This window comes from Prionailurus viverrinus, chromosome A1, assembly GCF_022837055.1.
Source record: "Prionailurus viverrinus isolate Anna chromosome A1, UM_Priviv_1.0, whole genome shotgun sequence".
NCBI lineage: Eukaryota > Metazoa > Chordata > Mammalia > Carnivora > Felidae > Prionailurus > Prionailurus viverrinus.
In genome coordinates this window covers 12217532-12234596 of record NC_062561.1, presented here as the reverse complement: position 1 = coordinate 12234596, position 17065 = coordinate 12217532, and the positions used below count along the sequence as shown (strand labels likewise).

The 17065-nt window shown below is 45.3% G+C and overlaps 1 protein-coding gene across 8 annotated transcripts in view; it reads left to right on the top strand.

Moving 5' to 3' along the window:
• Nucleotides 1-13670, top strand: part of STARD13 (StAR related lipid transfer domain containing 13) — a 540351-nt gene extending 526681 nt beyond the window's left edge. For all 8 annotated transcript variants that reach the window (XM_047852656.1, XM_047852644.1, XM_047852650.1 and 5 more), the window contains 6 exons: nucleotides 4193-4403; nucleotides 5230-5344; nucleotides 6168-6389; nucleotides 7376-7593; nucleotides 11040-11216; nucleotides 11936-13670. In XM_047852656.1, the coding sequence (XP_047708612.1) occupies nucleotides 4193-4403; nucleotides 5230-5344; nucleotides 6168-6389; nucleotides 7376-7593; nucleotides 11040-11216; nucleotides 11936-12053 (1061 nt within the window). In that variant the 3' untranslated portion in view covers nucleotides 12054-13670. The remainder of the gene's footprint in view (nucleotides 1-4192; nucleotides 4404-5229; nucleotides 5345-6167; nucleotides 6390-7375; nucleotides 7594-11039; nucleotides 11217-11935) is intronic.
• The last annotated feature ends 3395 nt before the right edge of the window (nucleotides 13671-17065 follow it).

Sequence of the window (17065 nt, the reverse complement as noted above, 5' to 3'; positions counted from 1 at the left end):
TAGATAACCATTGAATAAAAAATTTTTTATTCTTCTGAAGGTAGCATATCCTTCTGAAGGTAGCAGCAAAGGGGGATATTAGAAATGAACACGTAACTCTTTTCTAGATGCAATAATATTATGATTATAAATTATTTTAGTGGTCCAAGTCCCAATACTTTAGGAAAAAAAATATTTGGCTGTGGACTTTGAGTGTTCAGCAAAATATACCTGAACTGGGACTCAACATGGAATTAATCCAATTTGAAGAAGATCCCTGCTATAGAGAATTCTGAGCTAAATGTGTTTCAGGAGCCTACGATAGTGCAAATCCAAAAGGGATTATAATAAATACCACTTGTAAAAACAGGATAAAGTGATGACCCACTAAATAAATATTATTTTGTCAAAGTGAGTAAGTTAAGTTAAATTAATGGTACATGTTGTGTGAGCCCAAACACAGAGAGTTTATGATTTTGTTGCCATAAGAGATTGAGCTGCCATGAAGCCTCCCTCATGGTTTGGAACTATCATATATGATTCTTTACATTTAATCAGTTCTCAGGTTAGGGTTGACACTAGTCTAAGGTTAAAGCCAGATGATTTCCAAGAGATAAATCCCTTTGGCCCCTTCTGAGACTCACCAGCAAGAAACTGGATCAAAGCAGGGTTTATTTTAGCTGAGCAAACATTTGCCAAGTTCCTCTTATGCACAGGACACTGTGCTGAGTGCTACAGATGATATGGATTGGTAAGACCTACTCTCTGCTCTTAAGGATCTTACAACTGAGGGACACGAGACATATAAATAACTGCCGTGCAGCAAGATTGGAGAAATTCCACAGTAAGCTTACAAAGAAAACCCAAGGAGGTTGAGATGAGGAATTGAACTTGGTTCCACAACGGAAGGTTGGGCTATGGAAGAAACACTTGTTGAGTTATACAAATAGCATGAGCATGTGTCAGGGAATTACAAGGTATTCATCTGGCTGGCATGAGTGGTAACTGTACAATGTAGGACCACTGACACTGAAAAATTAGACTGGGTCCATACCAAGAAAGGGCATTGAATATCAGGGCAAAGAGTTCATACTTGATTCGTTAAGCATTGAGAAACCAACCCTTGGGTGTTGTTGAGGGAGTTACCAGTTAGAATGCTCTCAGCTATAAAGACAGAACCAGAAATCCAACAAATAGCTTAAACAATTAAAAAAAAAAAATCATACAATCGCACATGACAAGAAATCTGGAATTATGTAATTCCAGAGTCGGTTAATTTCACAGCTCAGTGATGCCAGGCTTGAAGTCAGCCTCTCTTGGTTATCCCCTGAAGGTCACAACTTAGAATTATGATTACCACAACTTATAATTATCATGTCTTCCCCAAATCACATTCAAAGTCAAGAAGAGAGCAGAAGGGCTTCTCCTTGGGCAAATGTCTCTTTTTATCAGGGAGATACATTTACAAAAGTTCCTAGCATTTATCTTGGTCCCATAGGCCAGAAATTATTTATACCTTCTCCCTTCAATCAGTCACTGGAAAGAGAAGGATTACCATTTGGGAGTTAGGCCAGCATGGTTATTCCCTAGTCCGCAGGAAGGACCCACCTTCCCTGAGCATATTGCAGCCCGCACCTGAACAGAAAGTGTGTTTTCTTGTAGAGGAAGAAAGAGGAAGTAGATGTTGAATAGGCATCCACGTTTGTGTCTGCCACAAGGGTAAATATCCATCAGAACTGCTCTTGTGACCCATGAATGTGGAAGTGGTGAACAAGAGATATTGGACTGTTCAGGAACCGGGGGTTAGTGAGTGAGCTAACACAGTAAGTGAAGCACTGGGTTACCTGCCGTGACTTCCAGCAGTGAGACTGGAAATTCAGTGTTCCGTGGATAGACTCTAGAGTCAAAGAGAGGGACCGTTCTTCCTCCCCTTTTCCAGGGCAGTTTTAATTTTAGCTATGTTACTTCTTGGACTTTCATTAAATGATTAATTGGAGTTTGGATGGATAATGAAAATATTTGAAACCCACTGGTCTACAGGAGGAAGAAAGATAGAGGGATCAGAGACTACTCTGTAGTCCTAACATTTGGTGACTGGGAGAATATGGAAAAGAAGAGGGGAAGGAGAGCTGGTTTGAGAGCAGGGAGAGGAGAGGTGTTCAGAATCAACTGCACATTGAATTTGAGATGCTGATAGCCATCCACATTGTTGCCATTATCAACATTTAGATGTGCAGGTCTAGAGTACTCTCCTGAGAGCTGAGAAAGAGGCAGGAGCCACACGAGTGCCGAATGTAACACAACGGTCAAAGAGGACAGGATTCAAGATGAATGCTGAATTTAGGGATTAATAGTTGACCTTCACAACAATTTTTATAGAAAATAATAGAAGATCCTTTCTGACAGATAAAGGGAAAAGTGACTAGAGAGAAAGTTGAGACAACATGTAGCCATGACAGATGACTCTTACAAATTTTGTTGTGGAATATTGGCGATCTGAAGTTAAACAATGTACACACTAGACATCTTAGCCAAAGCAGCATATTTAAAAGCAGTTCAATGGCTCAGCTGAATTTATAGCACTTCAGTGACAAGCCTGAAGCATCTGCTTCTGTTTCAGCACAAGCAAAAAAAAAGAAAAAGGTTCTGCTATAATTTGAACAAAATGGCTCTTTTCTACTAAACCCCGGGCTGTCTTCTGCCACTACACAGTGGACGTAGCAGGGGTAGAGATGGTTTCTAAAACATTGACTGTACATCAGGCTTTTCCAGAAATGTGGGTTTGCTGCATGACTGGGGTCCAGAGGGTACCCTGCCCTGGGATGTACAATGATGGAGAGGATCCAGACCCGGGATGAAGGTCACACCACAGGCCCTCTGAAGCAGCAGGTTCCAATGTTTTTTATCATGTACCCCTACCACTAGTAAATATCTGAGCATGTATACTTATTTTTCATGGTAGAAATATACTGTGATATACTATGATAAACATTATAAAACGTACCCAGTCAGTATTTTTAAAGCATGAGAGAAAACATAAACACCATTGAAAATCCTGATATCTTCTTCTCTCATGTCAAGGATTGTCACAAGCGCATTTCCTCCACCCCTTCAGAGGACAGACACCCCACTGCAGACACCTGTTCGAGAACATGGTATTTTAAGAAAGACCATGTAACCAGAGTGAATTCTTGACCGGGTCTTTCAGAGTCAGAGGTATAAGGGCATTGAGTCAGACCTAAAAGATCAATAATGAACACAGCCAGGGGGCAGCATAATGTAGTGCCTAGCACCCGTTTGCTGGGATTTTCCCTTTCGGTTCACATCACCTATTTGGCGCCCGCACCCTTCTGGACCTGCATGGCCAGCACCCACCACCACCACCCCACACGGACCACCCCGAAGGAGAGTGGCCCGACACGGCCAGACCCTCCCCATCATCCTAGTGAACCTGGATCCTCTTCCCCAAGTACAACCTCAACTTCCATACTCCCCAAAACTCTGAAATGCGTGACGCTAGGTCACCGCATGAAGCAACAGCACACTCCCTCTGCACCAAGCCCTGGGGGACTTGTAGGAGAAAGGAAGATGTGTCCGGCTGACCCTCAAGGAGCCGAGCCTCTAGGAGTCATTCGAGAGGGCCAGCCAGCTCCGTCCCACCACTCGTGGTTAATAGCGCCAAGCTGGCATCGAGGCCTGGCTCCTCTGCTAGAGGTGGGGGAAGGCGAGGCCGCCGTCCCCTAACACAGTGGTGTCCAAACACGTGCCCCGGAGCCCTGGGCCTCCTGAGAGGTGCTTCCCAAGCTGTCTGGTGGGAGGGTGGACATGAGGGAGGCCAGGCTGACCGTGCCCCGGCCAGCCGCCAGCTGCAGTCAGAGCAGAAAAACAGTTTGCAAACGGCTGAGCAGGTGGCTAGCTCAGAGACCGTGAAAGGCCAGGACGGGGCCGTTCCTTGCCAAACAGCGTTTCTTGTTAAAGCAGCGGGTCCGGAGCTGGACTACTTGGGTCCAGTCCCAGCTCTGCCTCTCAGCAGCTGTGAGGCCTAAGCGGTGACTTACTTCTTTGTGCCGTTAGTGGCTGTCGCCATGGTAGTCGGTGATGGTCGTATCTCTGAGGGGGTCTGCACACCGGGAAGGTGGAGCTTCCTCACGGGCCCCCAGCTGGCTCTTCCTGTGGCTGTTGCTCTAATGACCCGGCACCCGCCTTTCTGCAGATGTCCCCAAGGAGCAGCGGCTGCAAGCAGTGCAGGCGGCCGTCCTGTTGCTGGCCGACGAAAGCAGGGAGGTCCTGCAGACGCTGCTGTGCTTCCTGAGTGACGTGGTCAACTCGGTGGAAGAGAATCAGATGACACCCATGAACCTGGCTGTGTGTCTGGCCCCCTCCCTCTTTCATCTTAATTTACTGAAGAAAGAAAGCTCCCCCAGGTGGGTTTTTCTCATCAACAGCCATAATCCTTAGATGTTCCCCATAGTTCATTAAACGAACAAACAAACAAAAAACACTTCTAGTATTGTACTTCAGTTTGGGGATTTGTCAGCATTTAGTTTATTATAATCAGAAAATGTTTTAAGGGGCCCCTGGGTGGCGGAGTCAGTTAAACATCCGACTCTTGGTTTCGGCTCAGGTCACAACCTCACAGTTTGTGAGTTCAAGCCCTGCATGGGGCTCTACGCTCACAGCATGGAGCCTGCTTGGGATTCTCTCTCTCCCTCTCTCTCTCTCTTCCCCTCCCCTGCTTGTTCTCTCTCTCTTTCTCTGAATAAATAAACTTTAAGAAAAAGAAAGAAAATGTTTCAAGGTGAGCTAATTCATGTGCTCAGATATAAAACCAAGTAGTACTGAAGGATGGCCATTGCCATCCAGAAAGCCTGAGGCATTGTGTTCTGGTGTGTGTGTAGTGTGTGGGTGGGAAAGAAGTCATATTTACAATCTTTTATGAAAAAAGCAGGACTTAAGACCTGAGAACAGCAGCCTGTAAAGACATGGTTTCAAATTTGGGAAAAAATAGATAAATTTCTCCCCCAGCAGTTACTCCTGCCCTTGTATTTTTCCAAGGTTTTTCATTATGAGCTGTCAGACTCTTCCCCTGACTCAGAATATCTGTGTGGTCATTGTTTTTATTTGGAAATGAGAAAGTCTGGGATCTGGATTAGCATCTTGGACAGGAACCGAAAACAAAAGGGACAAGCTCTGAATTGCGAAAAGCTCTTGGGTCTGGGATCCGCTTACAACTCTGTCCTTCAATTATAGAGTCATACAGAAGAAATATGCCACCGGGAAGCCAGATCAAAAGGACCTCAGTGAGAACCTGGCCGCGGCTCAGGGGCTTGCCCACATGATCACAGAATGCGACAGACTGTTCGAGGTGAGTAACCGCTTCCAGCAGCCTTCCTCATAGCTCTTGGAGCCAGAGAAGATGCTTGGAACCGTTGCTACATTTGCGGCTTATATGTGTTTGTTCCTGATTTTATAATGACAATAGTACACGACGTAGCTCTGATCGTTGCCCCCAAGAAGCGTGAGGAGCTCTGTATCACTGAGGCCCTGACAGTTAGACACCTGGGGCTACCGTGATGATGGTTTTCAAGAAAACGGTTCCATTGCCCTCCAGTGCCAGCTTCAAGGCCAGCCAGCCAATTATGTTGGATGTATTAACTTGGACCTGATTAGGTTCAACATCTGCGTAACCCTCTTGTTTCTGTGAACCAAGAATCAATGACAGGCTCTGAGTGTAGCCACAGATGTGTTTAAGAAGTTATTGAAGTAGACTGCTGGCATACTTTCTGTGGTGGAATTGGCATCTGTAAATGGGAAAAGTGTGCTAAAAAGGTAAAGCTATTTCTGACTCATATTTGATGTTTCTCTTAAGTCTATGTGCTTTAAGTTTCCTGAGCCCACATTTTGCCAAACCGAAGAAAAATACGTTAAAAGGAAAACGGAAAGAATGAATGGGAAGTCATTGCAATGTTTTGGATAATAACTGTAGTCTCAGAAACATATTTGCTTTTCCTGACTTTAGGAAACTCCCCCACCCCAGCCTTGCCACTGATCTTGGGAAACTATCCCCGTGGCGCTAGGCCCGTTGCCCACACTGTGGGTTTTGACAAAATTACTTTGCTTTCTCTAACTATTAGTTTCAGCATTTCTTTAGCTCAGTATGTTACTCTTGTGTGCATCCGTTGATTCAGGTCCCACATGAGTTGGTAGCCCAGTCCCATAACTCATACGTGGAGGCTGAGATCCACGCTCCGACTCTAGAAGACCTGGGGTCCCAGCTGGAGGAGAGCGGAGCAACTTTCCATATGTACCTGGAACATCTCGTCCAGGGGCTCCAGAAAGAAGCCAAGGAGAAGTTCAAAGGCTGGGTCACGTGCTCCAGCACAGACAATACAGATCTTGCTTTCAAAAAGGTAATCTCAGGGTTGTAACAAAATTACCCCCATTCTCACAAGCAGGGATTTGTTTTGCTTTAAAAATGGCCACTCTCAGGCGCCTAGGTGGCTCAGTCAGTTAAGCGTCTGACTTCGGCTCAGGTCGTGATCTTGTGGTCCGTGAGTTCAAGCCCCGCGTTGGGCTCTGTGCTGACAGCTCAGAGCCTGGAACCTGTTTCAGATTCTGTGTCTCCCTCACTCTGCCCCTTCCCTGTTCATGCTCTGTCTCTCTGTCTCAAAAATCAATAAACGTTAAAAAAAAAAATTAAAAAAATAAATAAATAAAAATGGCCACTCTCTGGGGCACCTAGGGGCTCTGAGTGTCCAATTCTTGGTTTCTGCTCAGGTCATGAACGCAGAGTCTTAGGATAAAGCCCCATGTTAGGCAGACACTGAGTGTGGAGCCTGTTTAAAATTCTCTCTCTTTCTCTCCCCCTGCCCCTTTCCCCTACTAGCATTCTCTCTCTCACTCTTAAATTAAAAAAAAAAAAAAAAAAAGGCCACTCTGTCCATGGTGCTTGGCACACACACAAACAGGTCAAAGATCCACTCTAGAGACCAAGCAGTCCCTGGTGCATGTAATCAGAGTACAGAGTACCAATCTTATCCTTGTCCTTTAGCTGTGTGACATTGGGCAAGTCACATGCCTCTCTGTGCCTGGTTTTTCATTTGCATAATGGACATAATCCTACCACTGTTGGAGGAGGGCTATTTAAAAATCAAATGGGTTAGAATCTTTCCTGGCACACAGTAAATACCGCGTGTGTTGATGGAGATTATTTGTACGATCACTGTTATTTTTCTTCTAAGCTTAAAGATTAACATCTTAACGTCTTAAACCTGAGATATGCAGAATCACTTCCCAGTGACATAACCAGTGATGTTTTTTGAGTGCCCAGTGAAGTATGGTAGGTTTTCGTTGGAACTAGTTGACCCCTTCAGCCTTCGATGGTGTCTTTCCCAAGGTGGGGGACGGGCATCCGCTGAAGCTATGGAAGGCCTCTGCGGAGGTCGAAGCGCCCCCCTCGGTGGTTCTGAATCGTGTGCTGAGAGAGCGTCACCTGTGGGATGAGGATTTTGTGCAGTGGAAGGTTGTGGAAACTCTGGACAAGCAAACAGAAATCTATCAGTACGTGCTGAACAGCATGGCCCCCCATCCTTCCAGGGACTTCGTGGTTCTCAGGTAAGCCTGACTCTAGGGTTTAAGATGTTTTTGTTTCCAGAAGCAGATTAAGAGCTGCATATTTAGGGGCACCTGGGTGGCTCAGTTGGTTAAGCGTCCGACTTCGGCTCAGGTCATGATCTCGTGGTCCATGAGTTCGAGCCCCGCGTCGGGCTCTGTGCTGACAGCTCAGAGCCTGGAGCCTGTTTCAGATTCTGTGTCTCCCTCTCTCTCTGCCCCTCCCTGTTCATGCTCTGTCTCTCTCTGTCTCAAAAATAAATAAACATTAAAAAAATAAACTTAAAAAAAAAAAAAGAGCTGCATATTTAAACATTTGGCACAGTTCTATCACCTAAGTTCAGCCTCTGCTGGGAACTCTGAGCCGGTGCTCGCTGCCCTCAGCGACACCTGACTTTGTTGTATTTATGCCCGACTTCCTGCTTCCTTCACCCAGTTTACAGCTGTGCTGGGCTCTCCTCTGGCCCCTTTCATTACGGAGCAGACGGTTTATTAGGCCATAAATACTGCTCATTTCCTCAGAACAGAGTCCCGAGAATAAGCTGCTGTTGGTCCAGTGGGACTTGCTGCCATGTTATGCAAATTGACTCTGACTTTTCTCCTGATTTTGCCTTTTCTCCCTTGGGAAAGCAAGTCTTTGGTGTGGGTACCTCTTAAGACAGAAGTATGTGCAACCTCAAAATCCATCAGTGCAACCTCAGAGATTCATAACTCATTGCCGTGCGTGGAAACCTTGGCACAACCCCGAGGCCCAACTGTGCCTTAGGCCCAACTATGCACAGACAGCTGGATATCCAGGAGGATTTCAGGGCCTGAAAGGCCTGCAAAGCCTTGTGTCTTCTGTTCAGATGTTGCTTCTGATAGCTTTCTGGCTTGAGTTCTGGCCCCTTGCCCTCTGGGTTTGGAAGGGGTGCTCAGCCAGCAGTAGGAGGCGTGCAGAGTATAGCTGTGCACATGGGCTGGGGAGCCAGCATCGAATCAGAAAGGACAGGGACTGAGGATACCAAGACACCAAATAAAATGTAATTAAACCAATATATGCTTTTTTTTATTGATAACTGATGGCAGACAGTGTCTCTTCCCATAAATTAGCAGTGCAAAAGGAATCACTAGTGAAATTCCCCGACGTCTGTTTCAAATACTTTATGAAACTAGTTTTGATGGCAAACCACAGGTTACTTTTCACACAGGCTATTTATGCCTTTGGAGTTGGTCCTTGGGACCTTGAATTTTAAGGGTCATTTTTGCCGAAATATATGTGTTTATCTTAGCAACCTTGGGATCCTGGTGGAGAACGTGGGCAGTTTTAAGGGTGGCTTAGTCCCACAGTTGTTGGGACATTAGTCATCTCGTGGAAGTTAAAGTTCACATCTTCACTCTTGCAAATAGTTCTTCTGGGATGGCAGCCAGTTCTTCTGGGATGGAACCGTGCCATGGCGTGCCTCTTCCCTCCCTTTGGAGGAGTTTGAGGGCCAGAGTCCAGGCATGGAGCCTCGTCCTTCTATCCATCCCGCAGTCCCACCAGCCTATTTCTCAGTACAGGACATCATTCCAGCACCGTGGGGAGTCTGTGGGGATAATGCCATGAATACAAGAGACCGCAGTCCTGCTCTCTTGGGGTTGGCATTTTATCCGGGAGGGAGGATCAATAAATAATGAGTAAGGGGATCAGGTTCCTTGATCTTGGGGTGGGGGGGATAAGGAAGATAGGAGGATAGTAAGGGGTTGAATTTTAAACATAGTGGTTAGGGCAGAGTCTCACAGCACCGATAGTTAATCCACAACTTGAAAGAGAAAGTGGTTGCATCATGAGGCTCTGAGCAGGAAGAACTCAACGCTGGAGAAAATTAACCACGCAAGAAGGTAGAAGGTGACAAATATGGTGAGGAGGTCACAAGGCTGAGATGCTTCCTGTTCAGAGTGTCTCCCTCTCTAGACCAGCTTGTACGCGGCTGGTCTCCATTCAGGACCACCACATTTACTTCTTTGTCTCCTTCCCTAGATCCTCGGGAGCTTCCAGTGGTAGCTACTGAGGATTTTTCCATTTTATCCCCACAAATCTGTACAACTTCCAGTTTTTATTGCTAATCACTTCATCTCACGTGAAGGGAAGGGTCCCACCCATGGAGAAGTTGCTAGGCATTTCTATAGGGCTTTGTTCTTCCCAAGGTCTTGCTGGGCACCCAGAGTAATTTCTCTTCCTGGTATAGTAGGACAGGGCTGACAAAGTTATAGAAGATATGGCCAAGCAAGGGAGGGGATTGGTGATGTAAATAACTGGGATTATGATAATGAAACCTGTATCTTACGGTAGAAATGATGGTTACACAGATTCTCTCACAGTTCCTGATTTCCGTCTGCAACATTTTTCCAAGTGGCAGCCCCCTCTCTGTGTGAATGGCTCCCGTAACAGGGAACTTCCTACTCCTCAGACAGCCTGTTTCATTTTTGGAGAGTGTACTTTGTGAGACAGGTCTTCTCTATACTGAGCTGACACACGCCGTCACATCCCTGCCTGCTGGAGTCAAATCGACTGTGTTTTTCTTCTTGTTCTGCTTAGGAGCCACTCAGGTATTTGAAAAGAATTAGCAGTCCACATGTGTCTAATTTGCTTCAGGCCAAGCACACCAGCTCATTTTTCCTGTAAAACTGAGTTGAGCATCACTTCCGGAAAGCCTTCCCCTGTCAGCCCTACCTTCCTTTCCACGTGATTGCAGATCACTCCATGCATAGCCTCATCACTGCACTCACTTTGGTGTTTCAGACGTCGCTCTGTATGTCTGTTTCTCCTCCTTGGCTGTGTATCTTTGTGTTCTTAGTGGCTTCTCACGTGTCCAGGAGATGTTTATTGGATGAATTGAATGGGCAAGTCCTAATTCTAAAACCGTAAGACCAACCGTTCAATAATGGCCAGGAACCTCTACAGCCTTGATTTGGGGTTCCAGAGGCAGACTGGAAAGCTGCAAGACTGGGGCTCCTGGGTGGCTCAGTCACGTGAGCATCCGACCCTTGATTTCAGCTCAGGTCATGATCTCACAGTTCATGGGTTTGAGCCCTGTGTCGGGCTCTGTGCTGACAGCACGGAGCCTGCTCGGGATTCTCTGTCTTCTTCTCTCTCTGCCCTGCCCCTGCTTGCTCTCTGTATCTCTGTCTCTTCAAATAAGTAAACAGACATTAAAACAAAAGGTTTAAATATTTTTTTTAATCAATAAAGTAAAATAAAAATAAAAGGAAAGCTGCAAAACCATTTCTGGCCTCTGGGTCGGAGGGCTGAGACCCTTGCTTTGAATTGTACTGTAAAGATTTTACACACCCTTCTGGAAACCATCCGTTGAAGTAACCAAGATTGGGATTTGAGCGGGAAAACAGAGGCGTGAACCTCAGTGCCTCGCCCAGGTGTTTCTTTCTCTCTTGGCCCTAATCCTGCGGTGCTGGGTGCTCTGCCACAGGACCTGGAAGACAGACCTGCCCAAAGGAACATGTACCCTGGTGTCCCTCTCCGTGGAGCACGAGGAAGCCCAGCTCATGGGCGGCGTGCGGGCCGTGGTGATGGATTCTCAGTACTTGATAGAACCTTGTGGCTCTGGCAAATCGAGACTGACCCACATCTGCAGGATAGACCTGAAGTAAGTGTGCCCTCCCGGGGATGGCAGGCTCACTCAAGGGCCAGAGTCGCCAGGGCGCCGTTCGTCGTCCTGATCCCCCGTTTCACCCTACTTGGTGTTTTCGCTGCCGTTCACGTGCTTTCGTAGGTGATTGCTCCCCCTCTCTGTTTTCCTTTTCCCCCTCCTTCCCAAGCTTCTGACGTTCTCCTGCAGCCCTTTGCTTTTCTTTACGTTCAGTGCCGTTCCCACTCTGTGTGCTTCTCAGGCAGGGCGAACACACGCGTGGTGGCAGCACAGCGATCGTGAGTCCCCTTCTCGTGTGTTTCTGTCACGCCTGCTCTCCTCTTGCCGCCCCCTCCTGTTGCCGTGCGTTGAGAAGAAACGAACTTACTTCCGACCCCGTCAAGGCAGTCACGATGCCGAACAGGTTCTCGGTCTGGGTCCGTGGACACTGAGTGTTCTCAGTGAATTCCAGAATTCAGTCTGAATCTTCTCTGGGGACATGGTATTGCTGCGAAGCACCCAGTGAACCCTGAAGAGACAGACTGAATACTTGGCCAAAAAGGCATTTTCCAGGCACCTGATGACAGAGTGAGGGTCTCAGACCCTCGAGGCGTCAGCCCCGAGTTGTAGGCATGCGCCCCGAGGTGCGGGCCACAGCACAGCCCGGTCTGCCGTGATAAAGTGCTGAGGTTTGGAAAAAGATTTTCCCACTTCCTTTCTCATTTTTGTCCCCACAGAGGTCACTCCCCAGAGTGGTACAGTAAAGGCTTTGGACATCTGTGTGCAGCAGAAGTTGCCAGGATTAGAAACTCTTTTCAGCCCCTCATTGCTGAGGGTCCAGAAACTAAAATCTGAGTTTTCCCCAGTGCAACATCAAACTCAGGGAAGAGGAAGTGAACGGAAACACTTGTGGGAGAGGCTGCTCGTGAGAAAGCGAGAGAGAGAGAGAGAGAGAGAGAGAGAGACGTGGTTAATGCTGAAAAATGGAAACACTGAGAAGTCGGAATGTTGAAGAGGCAAGTATTGCTGAGAACTTTCCTAGCCTTCCTGGAGACGGCTACATCCCTACTAATATAATATTTTTAAAAATCGGAACATTTATCTATGTTACTTAAAATTAAATGGATTATTTCTTGTGCATTGCCTAATTTGCTATTTAAAGGCTTCTAAGAAGCATACTCTTAACTGTAAATAAATGTATGTATAGCATATGTACATATGTGTGTATATCTCTGTCTTCACTGTATATATGCACAGTATCAATTTTATATATAATTGCGTCTTTTGAAAAGGAATGCATCTGACTCAGTGAGTCCCTTCCTCACTCACGTGGTTCTTTCCGAGTTGCTCTGGGCCCAGCCCCCCACTGTCCTGCTGCTAACACCCAGGTATGAAAATGTGTAGTCTGTCGGTCTGCCCCGATGTCTAACCAAAGATTAGCTAACCAAAGGAAAACAACATTGAAAGTTGTTATGTGTTGTCAGTTTGCTTGCGTCCTTCAAAAACTGAGCTTGGAGTGCTGGAGAATGCTGGGAAAAGAATACTTACTCCTCTTAAAAGCACAGAAGTAGAGTAGAAGCCATGACCAAGTATAAGGCTAGGTTGCCAGTAGCCAGTAGACCCAGCCGGATGCAGTTTGGTGAAATGTCAGATGCCCACGGGCCACTGGAGTCAGGGCAAGTGACTGCAAGAACTTCATTGCCCTGCTGGTTAGAGCCAAATATAATAGCCTTTGCATAGTCAAAGCCCAAGGGAGCCTCTGTGTTTTATCGAGTTTTCATAGATACATTTTATCATGTTCCTAAATGTCATTCTGTATGACCAGTGGCCTTTTTGGTCACAGTTAATCAGCATTTTCTTACCGATACATTGCACTGAATTTAACTCTGGACACCAGACGGGGGAGGCGATGGTCAGTTGAGAGTCCTGGACCATTACAGCTTCAGGGAATTCTTATTTTGCCATGGAGGATGTTCTTAAGATATAATTCGTTAAACTTTTGCAATTTAAAAGACAGGGTTTTAAACTAACAATAAGACCAAAACTGTACTCTGCGAAAATAGAACTCTTAGAAAATATAAACAGGTTTCTCAATTTCATATTTCTTCATTAGCCAGTCAAGCTACCTACACGTTTGACCCAAACTTATTTATTATTGTATAGACTAAGCAGATTGACTCTCCTTAACCCATTGCTAATGGATTTAAGTTGTGGAGTTTTTTTGTTAATTGTAATTCGACAATGGTAGAGAGAAAGATAAGTTATTATGCTTGGCTTCAGGAAGAGATTTTCTTTGGTAATCCATGAAGATTGGCATCATAACTTAGCAACTGGTATGGGAGGAAAAAAAAAACCTTAAATGAGTGTTTTCCCTTTCTTTTGTATTGTTATGCATTTATGTTATTATGTAATGTTTTTCCTATCAGCAATGTGCAATTCTTTTATTGAGAGAAATAAAAATATTATATATGAGTTCTCTATGGTGCAAGGAAAATCATACTATTTGAATTATGACCTGGGAATTTTTCATTTCCTTGCCTACAAAGAAGTGGCCAGCAAACCCATAATTTTCAAGTTGGGCAATGCTCCGTGAGGAAAACAAATTCATTTCTGCCATGCATCTTAAATTCAACCATATATGTTGGATTACCTTAATATGCATATACAAGATTAATGAAGTTTAATCTAGTTTAACACTGGTCCAGAGATGGAATCCTAGGGGTTTGGAAAATACGCTAGACACACACGGATGAATCGTACTGTATCACCAAGTTTAGCGTGAACACGAATCACCCGGAGATCTTGATCAACTGCAGACTCTAATTCAGGCAGTCTGGAGTAAGATTCTACATTTCGAACAAGTCTCGGGGATGCCTATGCTGCTGGCCCAAAGACCACACTCTGGGAAGCAAGAGGGTACTAAAACCAATACGGTTGTATTCATGACCCCCCTTCTCTTTAAATTACCTGACTTTCCCATTTTTGCGCTCGTACTAATCACGTCACTGCTGCATAACCTAGTGCGTCTAAAAAAATAAAACAGGAAAAATGAGGGAAAAGATGCATCGAGCTTTTGTCAAATACCACAGTATTTTATTCATTGTTATCTTGCCAATGGAAATAAAATATGATATTGCATTTAAATATTATATTTATACCTCATGTATATTTTTACCTCAATTGTTGGTATCAATCATCAATTGTAAATAATTGCCAAGGCAAATAAATTTATATACATTAAATATTTCCTATTTTCTATAAAAATATATGTTGATTTTCATGCTTCATCCTGTAAGCGGAAAACCTGTCTTCAGTACCTCTCCCAAATACAGGGATGTTGTTACCAACAAACACTAATAGTCTGGGCGCCTTAATTTGCGTCTAAGGCATTAAGGTGATGGGAAGGGCTTTTTTTTTTTTACGTTTCATTGTTAGGAAATCTGGAAGTTCTAAAAACACATCTACGGTATTTTTATTGAAGATTCAGGAAACTACAGCTACATTTCATCTTCACAGGGTAGACGAGAAATTGAGATATGAAGGGACTTCTGGCTGCACCACTGGGCCACGAAGAGTAGCCACATCTGACCCCGAGCCTCTGGCCTTCACTCTATTTGTTCTCTGCTTTACTTCTAACAGATAACTAAAGTAGCTCCTCATTAAGTTAAGCAGAAGCTCCCTGGTAGTCTCGGCTACAGGCTGCAAAAGGCTCAGCAGCCCAAGAGACCATATGCCCGCATAAAAATTATCCAGACCCTGCCCTCTGCTCGTCCCTCTCATGCCTTCTCCCCTTTCGTGAAAGGTTTCCTGTCCTAGCCAAAGGAGGAATTTCACTTGCCCCCTATGGGAAAGAAGAGAACACGGTGGTCATTCTGGCGGCCACTGGCTACAAACATCCCGAGCCCCCAGACCATATGAATTCAAACCTGATGGCAAGCATACGTCTTGAAATTCTCAGGGATGACGTTGCTCTGCTGGCTCTTGATATTTGGCCGCACAAAAACCAGTTGTATGTCTTCTTCTCAGGAACGTGATGTACAGGGATGAAATAGACCCCAGCTAAGGGCAGTGGCACATGCTGACACAAAAGCAAAATCAGCGTGTGCTGACCGAACAAGGAGTTAGGAAATAAACACTTGCAGTCACAGCTCTGTAACACTGCAAAGCCAGCAAGTTTGAACAACGGACAGCATGCAAAGTTGCACATGCCTTCGCCCCCGGCCGACTACATCCTCTGGAGAGTGTTTACTTCCATTCTAGCAACCCCACCCAACAGGCCACCCAGATGTCTCCTAACCCACATGCTCCTGTGCCCAGATGAGGCTCAAAATCCCAAGTAGTGCTGTTCCTCTGCAGCAAAATTTCCCGCAGAGGACGTTTGTTCACATGTGCGGTCCACATCCACACGACATTGGAGGGGGCTGGGACACCGGGTAGGCAGAGGTGTGACTGCAGAGAAGACGGTGTGGAACAGAAACAGTGATAAGCAGCAGTCCTTTCTTGTTACTTGTAGCAGTTCTGTTCGTTAAAGTCACCGTGAACTGAATTAGCGAGTACCAGACCACTGCTCCTGACAGAAATATAGGGGCAGGTTCCCAGGAGCCTCTGCTCACAACATTTGTGTCAACCAATAAATATATAAACCTTATTCTATGTGAATTTCTGTTTAAACATGCCTTACTCAATATCTATTTCTTACTAATAATGATTGAGCTACGGTATTTCTTTATAGGAAAACAACAGTCAAGAAAGGCTTAATATTTTCCTGACCCCGAGTAATGTGACTATAGATTTATTAGGCTTTCAGCCTCACAACAATGCTTTATTACCTTTTTTTTTTTAATGGGCCATCATCTCAGGAATCCACAAATTTAGATGCTTTCCATCTTTTCCATAACTTCATCATGCATTATCAGTGTTACTTTCCAGAGTCGCCTCACTTACAGATTGGTGCATTTCCTCTTTCTTTTTCTAGATGTACCATACGGTCAATTCTTTAACATGGAACTCACAGCCAACAGCACTAAAATTCTTGGCTAAACAAATCTTATCTGACATACTTATTTTCTCTGTAAGGCACATTCCGGCTTTCTTGATTTCAGGAACACTAGACAGCCCTTCAGCACTATACCTGGGGGCCATTTTAAACAGCAAAATCACTAACAAAAAGCTCAAAAAGGGGGAAAACGTAGTACTGAATACACCGTGAAAAGGATACTTCTTTACGGCATGAGAGCTGAATCAGGAAGGCAGAGGTCACATTTGCTTGGTCTCAGCTGGGAATGTGCATGAACATCGGTGACTCCAGTTCTGTGCCAAGAATGACCAGGAAAGAGCAGTGAGTATTGATTTGGGGATTACAAGTAAGTTTTGAAAAGTGGGTGAATTTGCAAATGCAGATTCTGTAAGTAATGAGGATGAATATATATACAATACCCAGTAGTAAGTTACTGCAAAGTCTACGAAGCCCAGAGGTGGTGGTGACCCCCAGCGACTTTAGAAGAGTGACAAAGGGACTGGCACATGGCAAACCTAGGATGTGAAGGGAAAGGACAGGCTTGGGCATCAGGTAGAAGAGTGGTGTGGCTCAGGCCGAGGTCAGAGGGTACAGAGGATAGGAGTGAGTGGAGCAGGAGATAAAGCTGGATGGTCACGAGCCAGGAATTGTTCAGCTGCAGCAGGGACGTTGGGCTTTCTGTATTGAGCCAAAAAGCAGAGAGGTGGAGTCACATCTGTTCTGATGGCAGAGACTTAAAATGGGCTAAAAGAGAATTGGCACGTTCTTACATGCAGGAGCAGGGATATGAAGACACCCCCATCTTTGCCTTTCCCTCTTCCTTTTGGTTTCTCCTTAGAGAGAAATAAAG